This window comes from Triticum dicoccoides, chromosome 5B, assembly GCF_002162155.2.
Source record: "Triticum dicoccoides isolate Atlit2015 ecotype Zavitan chromosome 5B, WEW_v2.0, whole genome shotgun sequence".
Classification (NCBI taxonomy): Eukaryota; Viridiplantae; Streptophyta; class Magnoliopsida; order Poales; family Poaceae; genus Triticum; species Triticum dicoccoides.
The window spans coordinates 217456231-217476546 of record NC_041389.1 but is presented as its reverse complement, the minus strand read 5'-3'; the positions used below and the strand labels follow the sequence as shown (position 1 = coordinate 217476546).

The 20316-nt window shown below is 45.3% G+C and overlaps 1 protein-coding gene across 1 annotated transcript; it reads left to right on the top strand.

The window, feature by feature from the left end:
* Nucleotides 1–285: 285 nt before the first annotated feature.
* LOC119308106 (transcription factor PCF3-like) lies at nt 286–2239 on the top strand. The gene has a single exon (XM_037584218.1). It carries the CDS (start codon nt 557–559, stop codon nt 1808–1810), a length of 1254 nt encoding a protein of 417 aa, XP_037440115.1. The 5' UTR covers nt 286–556; the 3' UTR covers nt 1811–2239.
* The last annotated feature ends 18077 nt before the right edge of the window (nt 2240–20316 follow it).

Below are 20316 nucleotides of genomic sequence, written 5' to 3'. Positions count from 1 at the left end.
AGAGGGTGAATGATGTATGGACAGAGAAGGTGATGAACGACAAGTTTAATGGGAAAGGGCGGCTAGAGGGGTGTGTCATGTTTGTAAGAATAGAGAGAAGAATATGCTTGCATTTGTGTTGTGGTTAAACATTGCGTGCAATATGCTCGTTTCTGGGGAGGAAAATGAGCATTGTTTACACAATTTCATTTGTTGGCCCGTGGCAACGCACGGGCATTCTACTAGTCATGAAAAAGGGCCATAAACAATACCCAAGGGAAACCCCACCCCTCCCGTCTCCCCTTCCCTGTCTGTGTGTCTGTCTCCATCCATCCTTCTCTCCCCTCCTCCGCCCCCCGCTCCCCTGCGCCTCCTCCCAACCCCACCCGGCCACCACCCCGCCCCACCCTGCGTGCCCGGCACGTGCTCCTCTCCCTCTTCAACCCTAACTCCGGTGACTACCCGAGCGCGTGCGCGCGGACCACCGGCCAGGCCAAAGGAGCCGCCTTTTCATTTCCTCCTTCTCGGGAGGAAGGGGAAGGGAGGGAGGGTTCTTGGCAACAAGTGTTGGACGCGCATGGACCATGGCGGCGGCAGCGGCGGGGGCGGAAGTGGAGGCGGGGGCGGGGGCGGGGGCGGAGCGCCGTCGAGCAGCAACAGCGGCGGGGGGAGCGCCGGGGGAACGAGCGGAAGCCGTGGCGGCGGCAGCGACCACCATCCGCACCACCCATTCTACTACGCTGGCCCAGCGGAGCCCAACAACGTGCAGCAGCAGCCGCAGCCACAGCAGTTCATTGGGTCGCTCGCCATAACCCCCGTCGTCACCGACCAGGCCCCGGCTTCCTCGGCGGAAAAGAAGGCGGTCGCGCCAGTGACTCCATCGGCCGGCGCACTGGCGAAGCGGCCATCCAAGGACCGGCACACCAAGGTGGATGGCCGGGGAAGGAGGATACGGATGCCGGCTCTGTGCGCGGCGCGGGTATTCCAGCTTACGCGGGAGCTCGGCCACAAGTCCGACGGCGAGACCATCGAGTGGCTGCTGCAGCAGGCGGAGCCAGCCATCCTCGCCGCCACCGGTACCGGCACCATCCCGGCCAACTTCTCCTCCCTCAACATCAGTCGCGCGGCCTCCGGCACCACCCGCCCCGCGCCATTCCCCGCCCTCGCGCTCCACCCCCACCACCACCACCACCAGTCGCCGCACCCGCAGCACGACATGTCCACCATGCTAGGTTACAACCACCTGCTCCCGCCGCCGCAGGAGCCGCCCCAGGACGCAAACAGTCCCGGTTCGTTCATGAGGAAGCGGTACCGAGAGGACCTGTTCAAGGAGGACGACGAGCGCCATGATCCTAACGCGCCCAAGGCGCGCGAGCAGCAGGTGGCGCCGCCCGCCGCAATGTGGGCCGTGGCGCCGAATAGCGCGGCGCCTGGAGGCGCGTTCTGGATGTTGCCCGTGTCCGCGAGCCAGGCTGCCACGGCTCGGCCGACCGAGCAGTCTATGTGGTCTTTCGGCGGCGGTGGGGGGAGCAGCACCGTGCAGGCGCCGCTGCAGTTCATGTCAACAAGGGTGAACTACCCCAGCAGCGGCGGCGCGATGGGCGGCATGCCGGACACCAGCATCGGCATGCTTGCTGGGCTCAATGCTTACGACCGCGGCGTCGGAGGTACGGAAGAAGAGCAGCAGCAGCAGCAGCAGCAGGAGCAAGACCAGCAACAGGAAATGGAGCAGCAGCGCGACGGCAGCGGCGGTGGCAACGAAGGCGAAGAGGACGGCGACGACGACAGCGGCGGAGAAGAGGAAGGCCATGGCAACAACAGCTCACAGTAAGCAAGCTCGCATGATGAAAAACTCTGAATCCAACATGATCATATCGCAATCGTGCTAGTGGGGTGGGCTAGGATCGAATCCTGGTGTCTTTTCCTGGGATTGGCTGAGGCCATCATTGGACTGCTCACTGCTGGGTTAAGAAGAAGATTGCAGAAATGGATGATGGAAAGGAAGAAAGCAACTGAATGCAAGATCAAGACTTCTTGCTAGTCTCGTTATTTTTGGTGGTATTTTTTTGTCTGTTTATTTTATTTTCCTTGTTGGATGGATTGATCCGTGATGAATGATTGGCATGTTTAGATGGGTGCGATGATTGGTAGTGGTAGTGGGTCCCGACTCAGGAGGGTCCAGGAGGAAGAAACCAGTTTTATTTGTACAGTTGATCATCTTGATTTGTGCTGCAACTTCAATTCTTGTTTTATCTTTCACCATTGTTTTCATGTGCTCTAGTTGCACTAGCACAATTTTATTCCAGGTATTTTTATGTGCTTGTGCCTCATGCTGTTCTACGAGGGCGTCGAGGGGCAATGATCCTGCTTTTGTAGCGACTCCAATTCTAGCATGTGCAGCCAACTGGAGAGACATATTTTCTCTCATCTGTAGAAGTAGTAACAGCATTTGTAGCCATCTGCTAGTCACTTTCTAAATATAATTAAAACACTAGATGCACGTAAAAGTGTTAGGGCACGTACAATGGTTGATAAGATAGTCTTATCTTAAGTCTTGCATGTAAATTCGAGATGACAAAAAAACATGTCTACTATGGGTCATTTTTTAGCCTTATCTTTAATAATTAGTTGTTCCTAAAAACATGGTGAGACAAATTATACTAAGAGATCATCTCTTGTCTTCTCTTAAATAAGAGAAGACAAGCCTTATCTTACGATTTCTCTCCCCCCCACCTCATCATTTATCCTACGTGACACTCTTAAGATAGAACCATTGTACACTGTGATCGCGAGCAGCAGTGATCTTGTTATCAGTACCGCCAAGTTCGCTCGTGATGCGCACCCCCAGTCCTATAGGCCCAGCTCGAATTTATGTATTTCTTATTTTATTATGGCCCATGGCCCACAAGTCACATGCAACTCCCACTACGCCGTCAGGCATCCCGATGCGGATCAGGAGGAGTCAAACGATATACGTAAACCGTCTCGACACAGATTCTGTACTCCTAGCCGTGTTTGGTTGCAGTTTGCTATAATAGTCATGTTTGTTAGATCCTCTGGATCGGGATAGGCTAGGGCGTGTTTGGTTGCCTGCAGCAGGCCCAATCAGGCCCGCGCGGGAAGGGAATGGGCTGATTGGTTGCGTGGTTTTACGGTTGGGCCTGCATAGCACGAAGCTTAAAGCACCTTTGAGCCTGGCTCGCTGGGAACCCAGGAATCGACAGTTTCTCTGGAGCCAGGCCGAGCGGAAGCTCAGCGAGTGAGCCCCTGCATGAGGAGAAACGAGAGGGATGCGAGCTGTTTATGTGGTGTCTTCTTCAACCTCTAGTAAGCTCCTCACTAATCTCCTTTCTTCCATGCCCCTCTGATCTACACAATGGTGCTTCGGTTTGAGGTAAGCTCTACATGAAAAAGATGCACCTCGATGCTACGGTTCCATTCGGACGATCAGTTCGTAGTTTCGTCGGCTGTAAGTTCTTAATTTCGTCTTCCTGTTTGAAGCTGTTCTTGACGAATTTTGTCAGATTCATCGCGCACGATCGATCATTTGAGTTTTCCTTTGACCAGCAGCCTAATCTCGCAGTTCCTCACAACATTCGTGTTGTAAGTTTTTGGTTTCGATGATTGTAGCTTCATCTCTTTTTGGGCAGCAGTCTACTGCACTGACGATCCTGACGTGCTTGTGCTGCTGCTGCGGCTGGTGGTGCTGCAGCGACCGCGACGAGGAGCGCCGCACAGCAGGCGGCGACGGCGAGCAGGGCCGCCGCTGGCGCGGACGGCCTGGTCCCCGCCCCCATTTATCTCTCTCGCCGGCGCTGTGCTCCGGTCCGGGATGGCAGGCGGCCGGCGACCCCTCCCTCGACCTCCCTGCTTGACCGCCTCAATCACCAGCGCGAATCAAGACGGTCGCGGCCCAGGGCGCAGCTACGGGAGCAAGCTGGAGGGAGCAACGACCAATTGAGAGAGGTCGGCCCTGGTTTGCTTGCTCAGCTCGCAGCCAAGTCGGTGCTGCTTGCAATTGCTAGTTGACGGTGTCGCTCGTCGTGCCGCCGACGGAGTCGCTCGTCGACGACTCCATGCTCGTCATGTCGGACACGGCGCCACAGCCACTATCCACCGCAGTCGCCATGGTCCGGCGCACACTGCATTTCTTCTCCCCCTCCCTCTGCTAGCTCTTAATCCCGTGTGCTAAGTGCAAGTGTTAGCTCTTAATCACACCCCATGCGGGCAACCAAACACCATGTTCATGTGCCACTTGGGCTAATGCAGGCAACCAAACAAAGTGCACTTGGGTATTACCTAATGCAGCAACCCTCGATGCAGGCAACCAAACAACTTGCAGATGACGCATTTGGGGCTGTTTTTGCTCACCCAGGCTGGGTTGAGAGGTGTATGCAATGCGACTACTGTATGAAACTTGAACCAAACACGCCCCTAAAGACTCCGGTAGCCCTACCTTCTGCCTCTCTAGACGAGCTCGAGCCGGAGGCCATCGTGGTGAGATGGTGACGGCGGCGATGACAGAAAGATGGTGGCGCTGGTGTGCTTCCCGTGGGCACCACGCTAACCCTAGATCGGTAGGGAGTGTTGGTGGGGTTTGTGGCAGCGATTAACCTCGTAAGTCGTGCCCCGGCCCCACCTCCTTTTATATAGCGCGGGTCACAGGGGCCCACCAACCATGGTTTGGTTGGGCGCCTCCAATCAGGGCGCGATGCAAGGGCCCGTTTGACCCGTTGGGCTCGAACGGGAGAGAGATCAACCTAACATTCTCCCCTTTGATCCCAACTTTACTTTTAACCTTATACTCCCTCCGTCCAGAAATACTTGTCATCAAAATGGATAAAATGGGATGGATCTAGACATATTTTAGTGGTTTGTGAATACAATCTACCACTTTCAAGTCGGGTACAAATTTCTTTAGCCATATCGCCTGCCCTGTGGCCTCGAAGCATGCTATAAATTCTGCATACATCATGGAAGATGCAACTATCGACTGTTTGGAGCTTTTCCACGAAATAGCTCCCCCAGCGAGAGTGAATACGTATCCTGACGTGGATTTTCTATCATCTGTGTCCCCCACAAAATCTGCGTCGGAATACCCTTTTATCTCTAGGGAATCACTTCTCATGTATATTAGCATGTAGTCCTTCGTGCCTTGCGCATAACGCAATGCTTTCTTTACCATCTTCTAGTGCTCTATGCCTAGATTGTCTTGATATCTACCGAGTACCCCGATGATAAATGATAAGTCAGGGCGAGTGCACACTTGTGCATACTGTAAGCTGCCAACAGCTGAAGCATATGGTACTGCTTTCATTTGATCGATCTCGTACTGGTTCTTGGGACATTGGAATTTCCCAAAACTATCGCCCTTGACTATAGGAGCAGGTGTGGTTTTACTCGCATGCATATTATACTTTTTAAGAACCTTTTCTAAATATGCTTTCTGCGATAGTCCTAAGACTCCATTGTTCCTATCTCGGTGAATTTCTATGCCCCAAACATATGATGCTTCACCAAGATCTGTTATGTCACAATTTGAGGATAAGAACTTCTTTGTTTCTTGTAGTAGACTAACATCACTACTAGCAAGCAGGATATCATCCACATACAAGATTAGGAAAATATATTTCCCATTTTTAAACTTTGCATAAATGCAGTTATCCTCAATATTTTCTTTGAATCCAAAACTTTAATCGTTTGATTAAACTTTAAATACCACTGTCTAGAGGCTTGCTTTAATCCATAAATGGATTTCTTCAGGCGGCATCCCATATTTTTCTTGCCTTCCACGATAGAACCCTTGGGTTGTTTCATGTAGATATTTTCCTTTAAATCTCCGTTGAGAAATGCCGTCTTTACATCCATTTGATGCAACTCTAAATCAAAATGAGCAACTAATGGCATTATGATTCTGAAGGAATCCTTACATGAGATTGGAGAAAATGTCTCATTGTAATCTGTCCCTTCTCTTTGTGTAAATATTTTTGCCACAAGTCTTGCTTTATACTTTTCTACATTCCCTTTGGAGTCATACTTAGTTTTGTAGAACCATTTGCAGCCTACTGTCTTGGCTCCTTTAGGAATTTCCTCTAAGTCCCAAACATCTTTGGAACGCATCGATTTCATCTCGTCTTCCATTGCCTTCATCCACTTCGATGAATGAGGGCTTCTCATGGATTCTTCATATGAGGTGGGATCTTTTTCCATATGAACCATTTCTGTGTTATAAACTTTAAAGTCAGTATAAATAGCTGACTTTCTTGGTCTTGTAGACCTTCTAAGAGCTTCAGTTTCTGGCACATTCTGTGCCTCTAGTTCTGCCACTTCTTCTAAAATTTGCTGCTACACCTCCCTTTCATGCTCAACAACGGGTTCAGTCGGCTCCTGACGGACAGGTTCCAGGTCTATCCCCATAGTTGTCATGGGTGGAGTTGCAACTGGTAGTGAGAAAAATGGCTCCTCAGTCATCGGATTAGGTGCATGCACCCTCTTCTCCTCAAGATCAATTTTTTGAGCTACCAAGCTCCCCCTCATCATTTCGTCCTCTAAGAAGACTACATGTCTTGTTTCTACAAACTTTGTATATCTGTCTGGGCAGTAGAAACAAAAACCCTTTGATCTGTCTGGATAGCCAATGAAGTGGCAACTCACTGTTTTGGTATCTAACTTTGCAATGTTCTTTATTCGACGTGGAAACATGTTCTTTCACAATGCATACAGAATAAACTTTTTCACAAAGTGGTAACAAATAAAGCTCATCGTGTAGTAAAGCATCACCCACATAAGCATTATTTAACCATATGGCACACTTGCCATGTACAAAATATCATTCAGAATTATCTTTGTCCAAACAAGAAACACTAACTAAGTTTCTATGACATGATGGAACAAATAAAACATCTCTAAGTATAAGATTGAATCCATCAGCTAACTCCAAGGAGATGTCACCGATAGCTTCAACTTCTGCTTTAACTCCGTTTGCCACTTCAATGCGTCTTTCGCTTCTTTGCGTAGTCCATGTCGAATGGAATCCTAGTAAAGAATTTGCAACATGAACAGTTGCTCCTGAGTCAATCCACCAAGTGGATTTTGAAAACTATGTATACAAGGATTCATTTACAAAGGAAACTATATTGTTACCTCTTTTTGCCATGACTGACTTCAGCCAAGAAGGGCGGTATTTCTTGTAATGCCCTTTCTGCTTGCAGTGGAGACAAGTGTCTTTGTCCACTAAGAAAGGTTCTTGCTGACGTTGATGCTGATAGGGAGCTTTTCCATGTGGCTTTGAAGGAGAACCTTTGTAATTCCTTTTCTTGTTATCCTTCACATAGTTGAGTGAACCACCATGTGAGGCTTTGAGTCTGTCCTCTTCTTGGACACACATTGCTATTGTCTTTTCAATGTCCCATGATCCAGGTGACATATTGCAGTTTACACCAATTGTCTATGCAATTAAATCTATATAATCGTTGGGCAAAATATTAGAAATAAATGCACATTTAATAACGTTGATCATAAAAAATAACATAATCATATTCATTTTAATAATCACTTTAACATACTCTTAAAAAAACATAATTCTCTCTAAACTTTTATTTTCATTATAAAAAGAGCACTACTAATTATTTACGCAGAGGAAAAAACATGAATAAAAAATTCATGAACTTTTACTCTTTACAGAAACTTTTATTTGACCGAATAAAAAATCATAATTTTTATTATTTTCTTTATAAAAATTCATGAACATTTCTTTTCCGAAAATTTTCTATTCTCTGAAATATCAAAATAAGTTGTAGCATGGCCGAGTGCACGCGGCCCGCAGCGGAGAAAGCCGGGCCACGGCCTGGCCTGCGCGCCGCCCGCGGCTGTGGCCTCAGCCCAACGCCGGCGCACGCACCGCTGCCGCCGGTCTCGTCCACTTTCGGCCCTTCGGCCCAGCTACTTCGCTAGGGTTTCCATCGTAGCCATCCATGGAGATCCGACGGCCACCCGCTCATCTCGCCCGAACAAAACAGCTCGGTCAGCCGCTCGAACAGAACCCTAGCGCCATTCTTTCCCACGCACGCCGCTCCCTGCCTCTCTTGCTTCGACGCACGTGACCGCGCCCGAGTGGCGGCAGGTTGGGGCCCCGGCGACCGGCGACGACGACGTTGCCACAGCGCCGCACGAGTACCTTTTACTCCTCTTTTCCCTCGATCTACGCGCTGCTCTTGCCGCTCGCTCCTCTCTCGCCCGCTCGCTCGGTATTGGCCCCGCGAGCCATGCCGGCGCGGCTAGCTAGGGCGGAGTGGCGATCCAGGGCGGCGCCCTTTGAGCCAGCCCCTTCCCTCTTCCCGCTCCGTTTCCACGAGAGACAGAGACATCGAGGCGCATCGAGGCTCCCCCTTTCCTTTTCAGCGAGAGGAAGAGGAGAGCGGCCAGATTGGGCCGTGGCCATCCTCCTCCGGTCGCGCGTCCTCCCTAGCAGCGAGCGTGCCGCCGTCGAGGGATTTGGCCGCGGTGCTAACCCACCCCCTTTTTTTTCCAGCGAGCAATTGCCACCTCCGGTGGTTCTTCTTCCGGAAGCCTCGACTTGTCGATGCGTGTTCGAATCAAGAGGAATGACACGGCCTTGCAGCGACGCGATTTCTTTTCCCTTTGCCCCTCTTGTTCTTTTAGGGCACGGGGGGACGGACTTTTCTTTTGCTGTATAGCCTTTTCTACCAAAGATCTTAGCCTTTATGGCTCTGAAACCATTGTTAGATCCTCTGGATCGGGGTAGGCTAGAGACTCCGGTAGCCCTACCTTCTGCCTATCCGGACGATCTCGAGCCGGAGGCCATCGTGGTGACACTACTAGGGAAAAGCCTATACACAGAATCTTACCAGCAGCGCGCTTTAAAATAAGGCGCTGCTGCTACGTAGCAGTAGCGCGCACAGACATAACTCGCTGCTGAAATAAATATAGCAATAGCGCACCCGCTCTAAGAAGCACTACTGCTATAATTCGCACGAGGCCACCGCGTGGCTAGTTCTAGCAGCAACGCGTTATCACGAAGAGCGCTACTGCCACGGATCATAGTTGCAGCGCATTTCACCAATAAGCGCTACTGCTAAGTTTACTACAAAATTTTAGTCCCACCTCGCTCCGTGAAGGGAGTTTCTACCACCTTAAATATGTTACTTCTCAAACTTTGACAAGCACTTGGTCTTCATTGAACTCTATGTGTAGAATTTGTGGCCGCAATATGAGTCTTCACCGGTTCCTAAACCGATGAGGACTCATATTGACAAATCAGATTGTACACAAAAAGATCGTTGATGATCAATGTATTTTTGAAGTCTATTTTTACATGCTGACACATAGCAGTAGTGCTCTCTTTGTGAAAGGCGCTACTGCTAGGTAGTTTAGCAGTAGAGCCTTTCTCTATAGCGCGCTACTTCTAAGCCATTCCATCTCCCACCCTCCTCTCCTCTATCCGATCCACTCACACTCACACACTCACTGGATCTCCCCCTCAACCCCCCGCGCCGGTCCTCCCCCGTTGCCCCTCCTCCCTCTGTGCCGCCGCCACCTCCTCCTCCTTGCTGGACTCAGTACCGGCCTCCTCCTCCATCCTCCATCCACTGGCCACTGGCCGGCCCCTCCTCGCTCCGCCTTCCTCCTCCGTCCTCCCTCCACTGGCCGTCGGCCGACCCCTCCTCGCTCCGCCTTCCTCCTTCGTCCTACTCTCTTTTCCCTCCTCGAGTCACCCCTCCTTCTCCCTCCTCCCTGCTACATTTTGATTTAGTAGGCTAGTTCATATGCAACATTTTGATTTAGTTGATATGATTTAGTTGATTTAGTAGGCTAGTTGATTTAGTAGATTTAGAACATTTTGATTTAGTTGATTTAGTAGGCTAGTTGATTTAGTATGATCCATTTTATTGTTATTTTTTCTGTACATGGATAGGTAGATGCTTTTGTTTTTTTGTAATAAGTTATTTTTTGGCAAAATGTAGGTGGTACCTTGTCATCTAATATGTTACTAGATCTTAGAATTATATATGTCCATCAGATTGCTTCTCGCGGAAGAACCAAAAATATCACATGCTACTGTTTTTCTTTCCTGTGAAGTGGATCGTTAATCCTTTGCTCATATTGCTTTAGGAAAAATGGCGCCATGCTACGTCTTGAGCTTGCGTTGGTTTTCCTCGAAGAGGAGAGGGTGATGCAGCAAAGTGTAGCGTAAGTATTTCCCTCAGTTTTGAGAACCAAGGTATCAATCCAGTATGAGGCTCCTCAAAAGTCCCACGCACCTACACAAACAAATTGAGAACTCGCAACCAACGCAATAAAGGGGTTGTCAATCCCTTCACGGCCACTTGCGGAAGTGAGATCTAATAAAGATAATATGATAAGATAAATATATTTTTGGTATTTTAGGATATAGATGCAAAAAGTAAAGATGCAAATAAAGGTAGATGGAAAGCAAATATGATAAGAGATAGACCCGGGGGCCATAGGTTTCACTAGAGGCTTCTTTCAAGATAGCATAAGTATCAGTGGGTGAACAAATTACTGTTGAGCAATTGATAGAAAAGCGCATAGTTATGAGATTATCTAGGCATGATCATGTATATAGCCATCACGTCCATAACAAGTAGACCGACTCCTGCCTGCATCTACTACTATTACTCCACACATCGACCGACTCCTGCCTGCATCTAGAGTATTAAGTTCATAAGAACAGAGTAACACATTAAGCAAGATGACGTGATGTAGAGGGATAAACACATGCAATATGATATAAACCCCATCTTGTTATCCTCGATGGCAACAATACAATACATGTCTTGCAACCCTTTCTGTCACTGGGTAAGAACACCGCAAGATTGAAACCAAAGCTAAGCACTTCTCCCATGGCAAGAAAGACCAATCTAGTAGGCCAAACCAAACTGATAATTCGAAGAGACTTGCAAAGATAATTCAATCATACATAAAAGAATTCAGAGAAGATTCAAATATTATTCATAGATAAACTTGATCATAAACCCACAATTCATCGGATCTCGACAAACACACCACAAAAAGAGATTACATCGAATAGATCTCCACAAGAGAGGGGGAGAACATTGTATTGAGATCCAAAAAGAGAGAAGAAGCCATCTAGCTAATAACTATGGACCCGTAGGTCTGTGGTAAACTACTCACAACTCATCGGAGGGGCAAGGATGTTGATGTAGAGGCCCTCCATGGTTGCTTCCCCCTCCGGCAGAGTGCCGACAAGGGCTCCAAGATGGGATCTTGCGGATACATAAGGTTACGGCGATGGAAATTGTGTTTCGTGGTGCTCCTGGATGTTTCGGGGTACGTAGGTATATATAGGAGGAAGAAGTACGTCAGTGGCCGCCCGAGGGGCCCACGAGACAGGGGGCGCGCCCTACAGGGGGGGCGCCCTACAGGGGGGCGCGCCCTCCTATCTCGTGGGGCCCTCGGAGGCTTCTTGACTTGCACCCCAAGCTCTCCGGATCAGATTTGTTCCAAAAATAAAGATCCCAAAGGTTTCATTCCGTTTGGACTCCGTTTGATATTCCTTTTCTTCGAAATACTGAAATAGGCAAAAAAACAACAATATGGGTTGGGCCTCCGGTTAGTAGGTTAGTCCCAAAAATGATATAAATGTGTAAAATAAAGCCCATAAACATCCAAAAGAGGTAATATAATAGCATGGAACAATCAAAAATTATAGATACGTTGGAGACGTATCACGCCACCACCACCACCACTATGTCGACTGTGCAAGTCAAGGTGCGCCAGCAGCCTTGCAACTGGCAAGCTGTTCGGCATCTACTTCCAGTCGAGTTTTCATCATGCGGCGGTAAGAAATTAGATGAAATGTAACAACTATTTTATTTTTAGTGTTGGCATTACTGCATTGTGCCATTTTGCTTATTTTACACAGATCGTCCCATGCAATGTGAGGTTGAAATTCAACAAGCTGACAGGAGACACTATGACATTTGAGGCTCCTGGGGGGGCGTACACTATGGGGGTCGAGAAAGGACGCAATATGTCACAGATTGGAGGAGATGGATGGGCCCGTTTCCTCGCCCGCATGCGTCTTACTGGTGGTGAGTTGATCAGCTTCTCCTTCAAAGCAGAAAGACCCAAGCTGGCTGTCATTTATCTCAACCTGGTGGAAGATGATGAAGATGACGAAGATGATGAAGATGATGAAGATAATGAGGACCCACTCGATGAAGATGATGAGGACCCACTTCATGAAGCCATCGTAGCTCAAAGAATGAGGCTGAGCGAGGAGGAGGTCTCCAACCTGTGGGACATAATTCCGCCACGTGCTGACTTTGTTGGGGTGCCATTCGTGACTGATACGTCTCCAACGTATCCACTTTTCCAAACACTTTTGCCCTTGTTTTGGACTCTAACTTGCATGATTTGAATGAAACTAACCCAGACTAACGCTGTTTTCAGCAGAACTGCCATGATGTTGTTTTATGTGTAGAAAAGAAAAGTTCTCGGAATGTCCTGAAAATCCACGGAGGCACTTTTCGGAAAATATAAAAAATATTTGCGAAAGAATCAAGACCAGGGGCCGCACACCCTGCCCACGAGACAGGGGGGCGCGCTCCCTCCTCCTGGGCGCGCCCCCCTATCTCGTGGGCCCCCTGGACCTCCACCGACCTCAACTCCAACTCCATATATTCACGTTCGGGGAGAAAAAAATCAGAGAGAAAGTTTCATCGCGTTTTACGACACGGAGCTGCCGCCAAGCCCTAATATCTCTCGGGAGGGCTGATCTAGAGTCCGTTCGGGGCTTCGGAGAGGGGGATTCGTCGCTGTCGTTATCATCAACCATCCTCCATCACCAATTTCATGATGCTCACCGCCGTGCGTGAGTAATTCCATCGTAGGCTTGCTGGACGGTGATGGGTTGGATGAGATTTACCATGTATTCAAGTTAGTTTTGTTAGGGTTTGATCCCTAGTATCCACTATGTTCTGAGATTGATGTTGCTATGACTTTGCTATGCTTAATGCTTGTCACTAGGGCCCGAGTGCCATGATTTCAGATCTGAACCTATTATGTTTTCATGAATATATATGTGTTCTTGATCCTATCTTGCAAGTCTATAGTCACCTATTATGTGTTATGATCCGACAACCCCGAAGTAACAATAATCGGGATACTTCTCGGTGATGACCGTAGTTTTAGGAGTTCATGTTTTCACTATATGCTAATGCTTTGTTCCGGTTCTCTATTAAAAGGAGGCCTTAATATCCGTTAGTTTCCGCTAGGACCCCGCTGCCACGGGAGGATAGGACAAAAGATGTCATGCAAGTTCTTTTTCATAAGCACGTATGACTATTTACGGAATACATGCCTACATTACATTGATGAACTGGAGCTAGTTCTGTGTCACCCTATGTTATAGCTATTACATGAGGAATCCCATTCGGCATAATTATCCATCACTGATCCAATGCCTACGAGCTTTTCACATATTGTTCTACGCTTATTTACTTTTCCGTTGCTACTGTTACAACTACTACAAAACCCAAAAACATTACTTTTGCTACCGTTACTTTTATTATCATACTACTTTTACTACTAAATACTTTGCTGTAGATACTAAGTTATTCAGGTGTGGTTGAATTGACAACTCAACTGCTAATACTCAAGAATATTCTTTGGCTCTCCTTGTGTCGAATCAATAAATTTGGGTTGAATACTTTACCCTCGAAAGCTGTTGCGATCCCCTACACTTGTGGGTTATCAAGACTAATTTCTGGCGCCGTTGCCGGGGAGCATAGCTCTATTGTCTGAGTCACTTGGGATTTATATCTGTTGATCACTATGAAGAACTGACAGAACCAAGATTTTGCCCTCAACTACGAGGGGAGGTAAGGAACTGCCATCTAGCTCTGCACTAGATTCTCCTTCTGTTATTAGTAAGCTTGCGACACCTAAACCTGCTACTGCTATGAATTCTTATATGTCGCATGTTATTGATGATGCCACTTCTGCTATGCATGATGAAACTACTTCTGCGCGTGATACTACTTTGCCATTAGGTGAATTTCCTGATGAACAACTTGCTAGAGTTAGGGGGAATGAAATTATTGAAGATGCTATTATTGATGATAGTGATGATGAAAATTCTCCTAATGATTATGAATTACCTGTTGTTCCTGAGGGTTATGTTATGAATGAAGAAGCTTCTAGAGCTATATTTGCTTGCAATAATAGATATGATCTTAAGAAACTATTAGCTAAATGGAAGTAGCAGTCTCAATGCTAGAATGAAACCTGACCCTACTTTTGCTACTTCACCTATCTGTGTTACTGATAAGGATTATGAATTCTCCGTTGATCCTGAGATTATTACTTTAGTTGAATCTGATCCTTTTTATGGCCTTGAATCTGAAACTGTTGTGGCACATCTTACCAAGTTGAATGACATAGCCACCCTGTTTACTCATGATGAGAAGTCTCGCTATTTTTATATCCTTAAGATATTTCCGTTCTCATTAAAGGGTGATGCTAAGACTTGGTATAATTCTCTTGCTCCTGGTTGTGTGCGTAGTCCCCAGGATATACTTTATTACTTCTCTGCTAAATATTTCCCTGCTCATAAGAAACAAGCTGCCTTGCGGGAAATATATAATTTTGTGCAAATCAAAGAAGAGAGTCTCCCACAAGCTTGGGGGAGGCTTCTCCGGTTACTTAATGCTTTGCCTGATCATCCTCTCAAGAAAAATGGAATACTTGATATCTTTTATAATGGACTAACCGATGCTTCCAAGGACTACTTGGATAATTGTGATGGTTGTGTTTTCAAGGAAAGAACAGTCAATGAAGCTGAATTACTATTGAATAATATGTTGACTAATGAAACTAGTTGGACTCTTCCTGAGCCAATTCCTGAGGCAATTCCTGAAACAATTAAGCCATCTCCTGAGCCTATTCCTAAACCCACTCCGAAGAAGAGAGGTGTTTTATTTCTCAGTCCTGAAGATATGCAAGAGGCAAAGAAATCAATGAAAGAAAAAGGTATTAAAGCTAAAGATGTTAAGAATTTACCTCCTATTGAAGAAATACATGGTCTTAATATACCGCCTGTTGAAGAACCACATTGTCTTGATAACCCGACACAGGTAGTAAAGGTAAATTCTCTCTATAGATATGATAAAGTTGAAATCCCCTCTACTAAATTTCATAGCCCATGCTTAGATGAATTTGATGACTTTATGGCTAGACAAGAAAGTTTTAATGCTTATGTTGGTAGAGAGTTAAAGAATAATGTTTTTGAGATACGACACGTGAGCGATAATATGGCTAGAGTTAAAGGTGAACTCAAACTCATTAGCAAATATACTTCTATGGTTGCTACCCAAGCTGAGCAAGTACTTAAAGCTCAAAATGATTTGCTTGATGAATTAAGTAATAAAAATGGCTTTGCTGTTAGAGTGGATACTAGAACCGGTAGAATGACTCAGGAACCTTTGTATCCTGAAGGCCACCCTAAGAGAATCGAGTAGGATTCTCAGAGAAATAATTTAGAGGCACCTAGTTCTTCGAAAAAGAAGAAAAAGAAAACGATAGGACTTTGCATGCTTCTAGTGAACTTACTGTAGACACGCCTGAGAATCCCAATGATATTTCTATCTCTGATGCTGAAACACAATCAGGTGATGAACATGAACCTAGTGATAATGTTAATGATAATGTTCATGTTGATGCTCAACCTAGCAAAAACAATGAAGTAGAGATTGAACCTGCTGTTGATCTTGATAACCCACAATCAAATAATCAACGTTATGATAATAGAGATTTTGTTGCTAGGAAGCACGATAGAGAAAGAGAACCATGGGTTCAGAAACCCATGCCCTTTCCTCCTAAACCATCCAAGACAAAGGATGATGAGGATTTTGAGCGCTTTGCTGAAATGATTAGACCTATTTTCTTACGTATGCGTTTAACTGATATGCTGAAAGTAAATCCTTATGCTAAGTATATGAAGGATATCATTACAAACAAAAGAAAGATACCGGAACCTGAAATTTCCACCATGCTTGCTAATTACACTTTTAAGGGTGGAATACAAAAGAAACTTGGAGATCCCGGGGTACCAACTATACCATGCTCCATTAAAAGAAATTATGTTAGAACTGCTTTATGTGATCTTGGAGCCGGTGTTAGTGTTATGCCTCTCTCTTTATATCGTAGACTTGAGTTGAATAAGTTGACTCCTACTGAAATATCTTTGCAAATGGACGATAAATCAACTGCTATACCTGTCGGTATTTGTGAGGATGTGCCTGTTGTGGTTGCAAACGTCGCTATCTTAACGGACTTTGTTATTCTTGATATTCCCGAGGACGATAGTATGTCGACTATCCTTGGTAGACCTTTTCTTAATACTGCAGGGGCTGTTATTGATTGCAACAAAGGCAATGTCACTTTTCATGTTAATGGTAATGAGCATACGGTACACTTTCCGAGGAAACAATCTCAAGTTCATAGTATCAATTCTATTGGAAAAGTTCCAAGTATTATTATTGGAGGTTTTGAATTTCCTCTCCCTGCTATCAAGAAAAAGTATGATATTCTTATTGTTAGGGATTTTCATATCCCCCTTGAGGTAACTTAGTGTTATTCGAAATTTCTCCGGTTCCGTGTTATTCGGAATGAGTTTGTTAACAAGACTTGATCAACCTTGTTAGTGGATTCATTTTGATGATCACGAGATGGATGAAACTAGAAGGCACAACCTTTTGTACCCTCTCTTTACTTTCTGTTATTTAGAATAAATAAAGCAAAAATAGTATTATCTGTATGTTTTCTGAATTATCCGTGCATTAAAAAATATCCCTAAAATAAAAGTGCTCCAAATGCCCTGCAAATTTAGTATGATTTTTATGGATTATTTGAGGATTTTAGGCACCGAAATCACTACATGAGGGGCAAGCACCAGGCCACGAGAGTGGAGAGCGCACCCACCCCACCTGGGCGCGCCCCCCTGTCTCGTGGGCCCCTGGTGGCCTCCCTCCACTTATGCCAGCACCCACACACTTCATCTTCTACCCAAAAAATCCCCATTTAGCTCAAGCACGAGTTCTAGCTCATTTTGCTGCGATTTTCGATCTCCTAGCTCAAAGCTCCATTCACAAAAATGCTTTGGGAGATTGTTGCTTGGTATGTGACTCCTCCATTGGTCCAATTAGTTTTTGTTCTAGTGCTTTATTCATTGCAAATTTTTCCTGCATAGGTGACCATGTTCTTGAGCTTGCATGTTGAATTTATGAGGCCCCAAGCAATTCTAATGCATGATATAGGCTCTAGGCACTTGTAGGAGTAGTTGCTATCAATCTTGTTTAGCTTTATTCACTTTTATTTTGAAGTTACTAAAATTTTAGAAATATTTCAGAAAAAGAATTATGCTTAGAAGAAGGTACCAAGGTGGTTCCTCGATGAAGAAAGGGCCCAGGATTGCTATACGTGAGCAAGATGTTGAATTGCCGAGGGACGCGGATGTACGAGCTTGTGAGTGGCCATCCGATGATTTTATGGTCAAAGCAGGCTTCAAGGAGGAATTTGACGCATATGTGCGTAATGCTGAGTTGGAGGACTTCTTACAAGATAAGTGTCCTCCGTACTATCAATTGACTGATTCCTTTGTTCAGAGGTTTAAATATAACTGCACGCGTAATTCTCCTAGTGTCATATTTGATATTTATGATACATCTTATACCATGGACTTAGAGGATTTTACAACTGCTTGCAAACTTCGGCAGTGGGGTAATATTAATGATCCTCACAAATCTGAATTTCGAGATTTCCTTGCTAGTATTACTGTGGGAGAATCTAGGGACATAGCACAAGCTACCATAGGGAGCATTCATTTTCCTGCTATACATTATTTTGCTCTCTTCATTGGTAGATGCATTAACGGTAAAGATGAAGCATGCCACATGTGTGTCCCTGATCTATGTGTCCTCAAGAGTGCTGTGTTAGGTTATAAAGGTTATAACTTGGGGGCAATAGTTGCACGTAGGTTGCAGAATAATAGTAGAAAGGGAAATTTATTTGGAGGAATTTATGCAACCCATGTGGCTAATTATCTTGGTATAGCCCCACGAGAGGGTGATATGATGTTACCTCCTGTTTATTTGGATTCTGAAGCTATGGTCAATCATCAATTTCTTGGGAGGAACGAACAATTCCTCCAATATCGACTAATCTATGACAGACGCAACGTCGTCCATGTTACTCTTCCTGCTCCCTACCTTTTTGATTATCAGGCAAAAGGAAGATATGTTGTCACCAGGGAGGAAGCAGCTGAACACGAGGGGAGAGCGGAGGCAGCTCGCCAACACGCTGCAGCTCTGGAGGCGGTTGCCGCTGCATCTCAGTACGACCCCAGTTTCACTTACGGATATCAGCCGGGCGGTCCTTGGTACTAGACCAACTTAGGCCAAAAGCCTAAGCTTGGGGGAGTACGTATTTCTCACCGACTTTACATTCATGTTCACACACTAGTCGTCGGTGCTCATACTCTTTCATTGTATTATCCATGCTAGTTTAAATTTCTTTTTGTAGTTTTCTTCTTGTGTGTTTGATAAATCTTAAGAAAAACCAAAAAAATTTAGTTAGTTTAATTTCCATGCTTGTAGTAGAAATTAAAATGAAAACCCAAAAAGATTTCTTGTTCTTCTTCTTACTTGTTGGGAGCTTTCCCGTGTAAATAGTTTTATTTTCTTTTCTTTCCTTTGGGGGTCGAGAAGACCATATTGAAAATGCTTAGTGGCTCTCATATGCATGATTGTTCATTTAATTTAGAGCCCATATTACCTTGTCTTGTCTCTTGAGTTGAATGCTTGCAGATTCCAGCTTAGTCCAATGCACGTGCACTCTTATTATTATACACATCGTTCGGTCGTGCAAGTGAAAGGCAATAATGATGATATATGATGGACTTATTGAGATGAGAAAAGCTGGTATGAACCCGACCTCTCTTGTTTTTGTAAGTATGATGAGTTCATCGTTTCTGATTCAGCTTATTATGAAGTAAACATATTTGCAATGACATTTAGAGACTATAGTTGCTTGTGCCATGCTTGATTAGCTATGAGTTATAATGGTTTACCTTGTGTGCCAACATGCTATTAGAATGATTATGATGTGGTATGATGGGATGGTATCCTCCTTTGAATGAATTGAGTGACTCAACTTGGCACATGTTCACACATGTAGTTGAATCAAATCAACATAGCCTTCATGATATTTATGTTCATGGTGGATTATACCCTACTCATGCTTGTATTCGGTGTGAATTAATTTTAATGCATGTTTATGACTGTTGTCGCTCTCTCAGTTGGTCGCTTCCCAGTCTTTTGCTAGCCTTCACCTGTACTAAGCGGGAATACTGCTTGTGCATCCAAACTCCTTAAACCCCAAAGTTGTTCCATATGAGTCCACTATACCTTCCTATATGCGGTATTTACCTGCCGTTCCAAGTAAATTTGTATGTGCCAAACTCTAAACCTTCAAATGAAATTTTGTCTTGTATGATCGAGCAACTCATGTTAGAACTAGGGCTGCCTATATCTTCCATGCTAGGTGGGTTGTTCTCAAGAGGAGTGGATTCTGCTCCTCATTCACGAGAAAGGGCCGGTAACTGGGATGCCCAGTCCCATGATCCAAAAAGATCAAAGCAAATCAAAATAATTAAACAAAACTCCCCCAGGGCTGTTGTTAGTTGGAGGCACTCGTTGTTTCGAGCAAGCCATGGATTGATGCTTGTTGGTGATTGGGGGAGTATAAACCTTTACCATTCTGTTTGGGAACTGCCTATAATGCATGTAGTATGGAAGATACAGCCATCTCATAGTTGTTGCGTTGACAGCAAAAGTATGCCGCTCAAAATATTATTCAATCTCTATTTTAAAATCGATCTCTGGCACCTCTACAAATCCCTGCTTCCCTCTGCGAAGGGCCTATCTATTTACTTTTATGTTGAGTCATCACCCTTCTTATTAAAAAGCACCCACTGGAGAGCACACTGTCATTTGCATTCATTACTATTGATTTATATTGGGTATGACTTGACTGGATCTCTTTTACCATGAATTACAATGTTTAGTCAGTCCTTGATCTTTAAAGGTGCTCTGCATTTATGTTTTGCGGTCTTAGAAAGGGCTAGCGAGATACCATCTTGTTATATCATGTTATGATTGTTTTGAGAAAGTGTTGTCATCTAAGTTTTATTATTATGGCTCGCTAGCTAATTATGCTATTGATATGAGTAATTGTGAGACCTAAGTGTTATTGTGAGTATGGTTAGTTCATAAT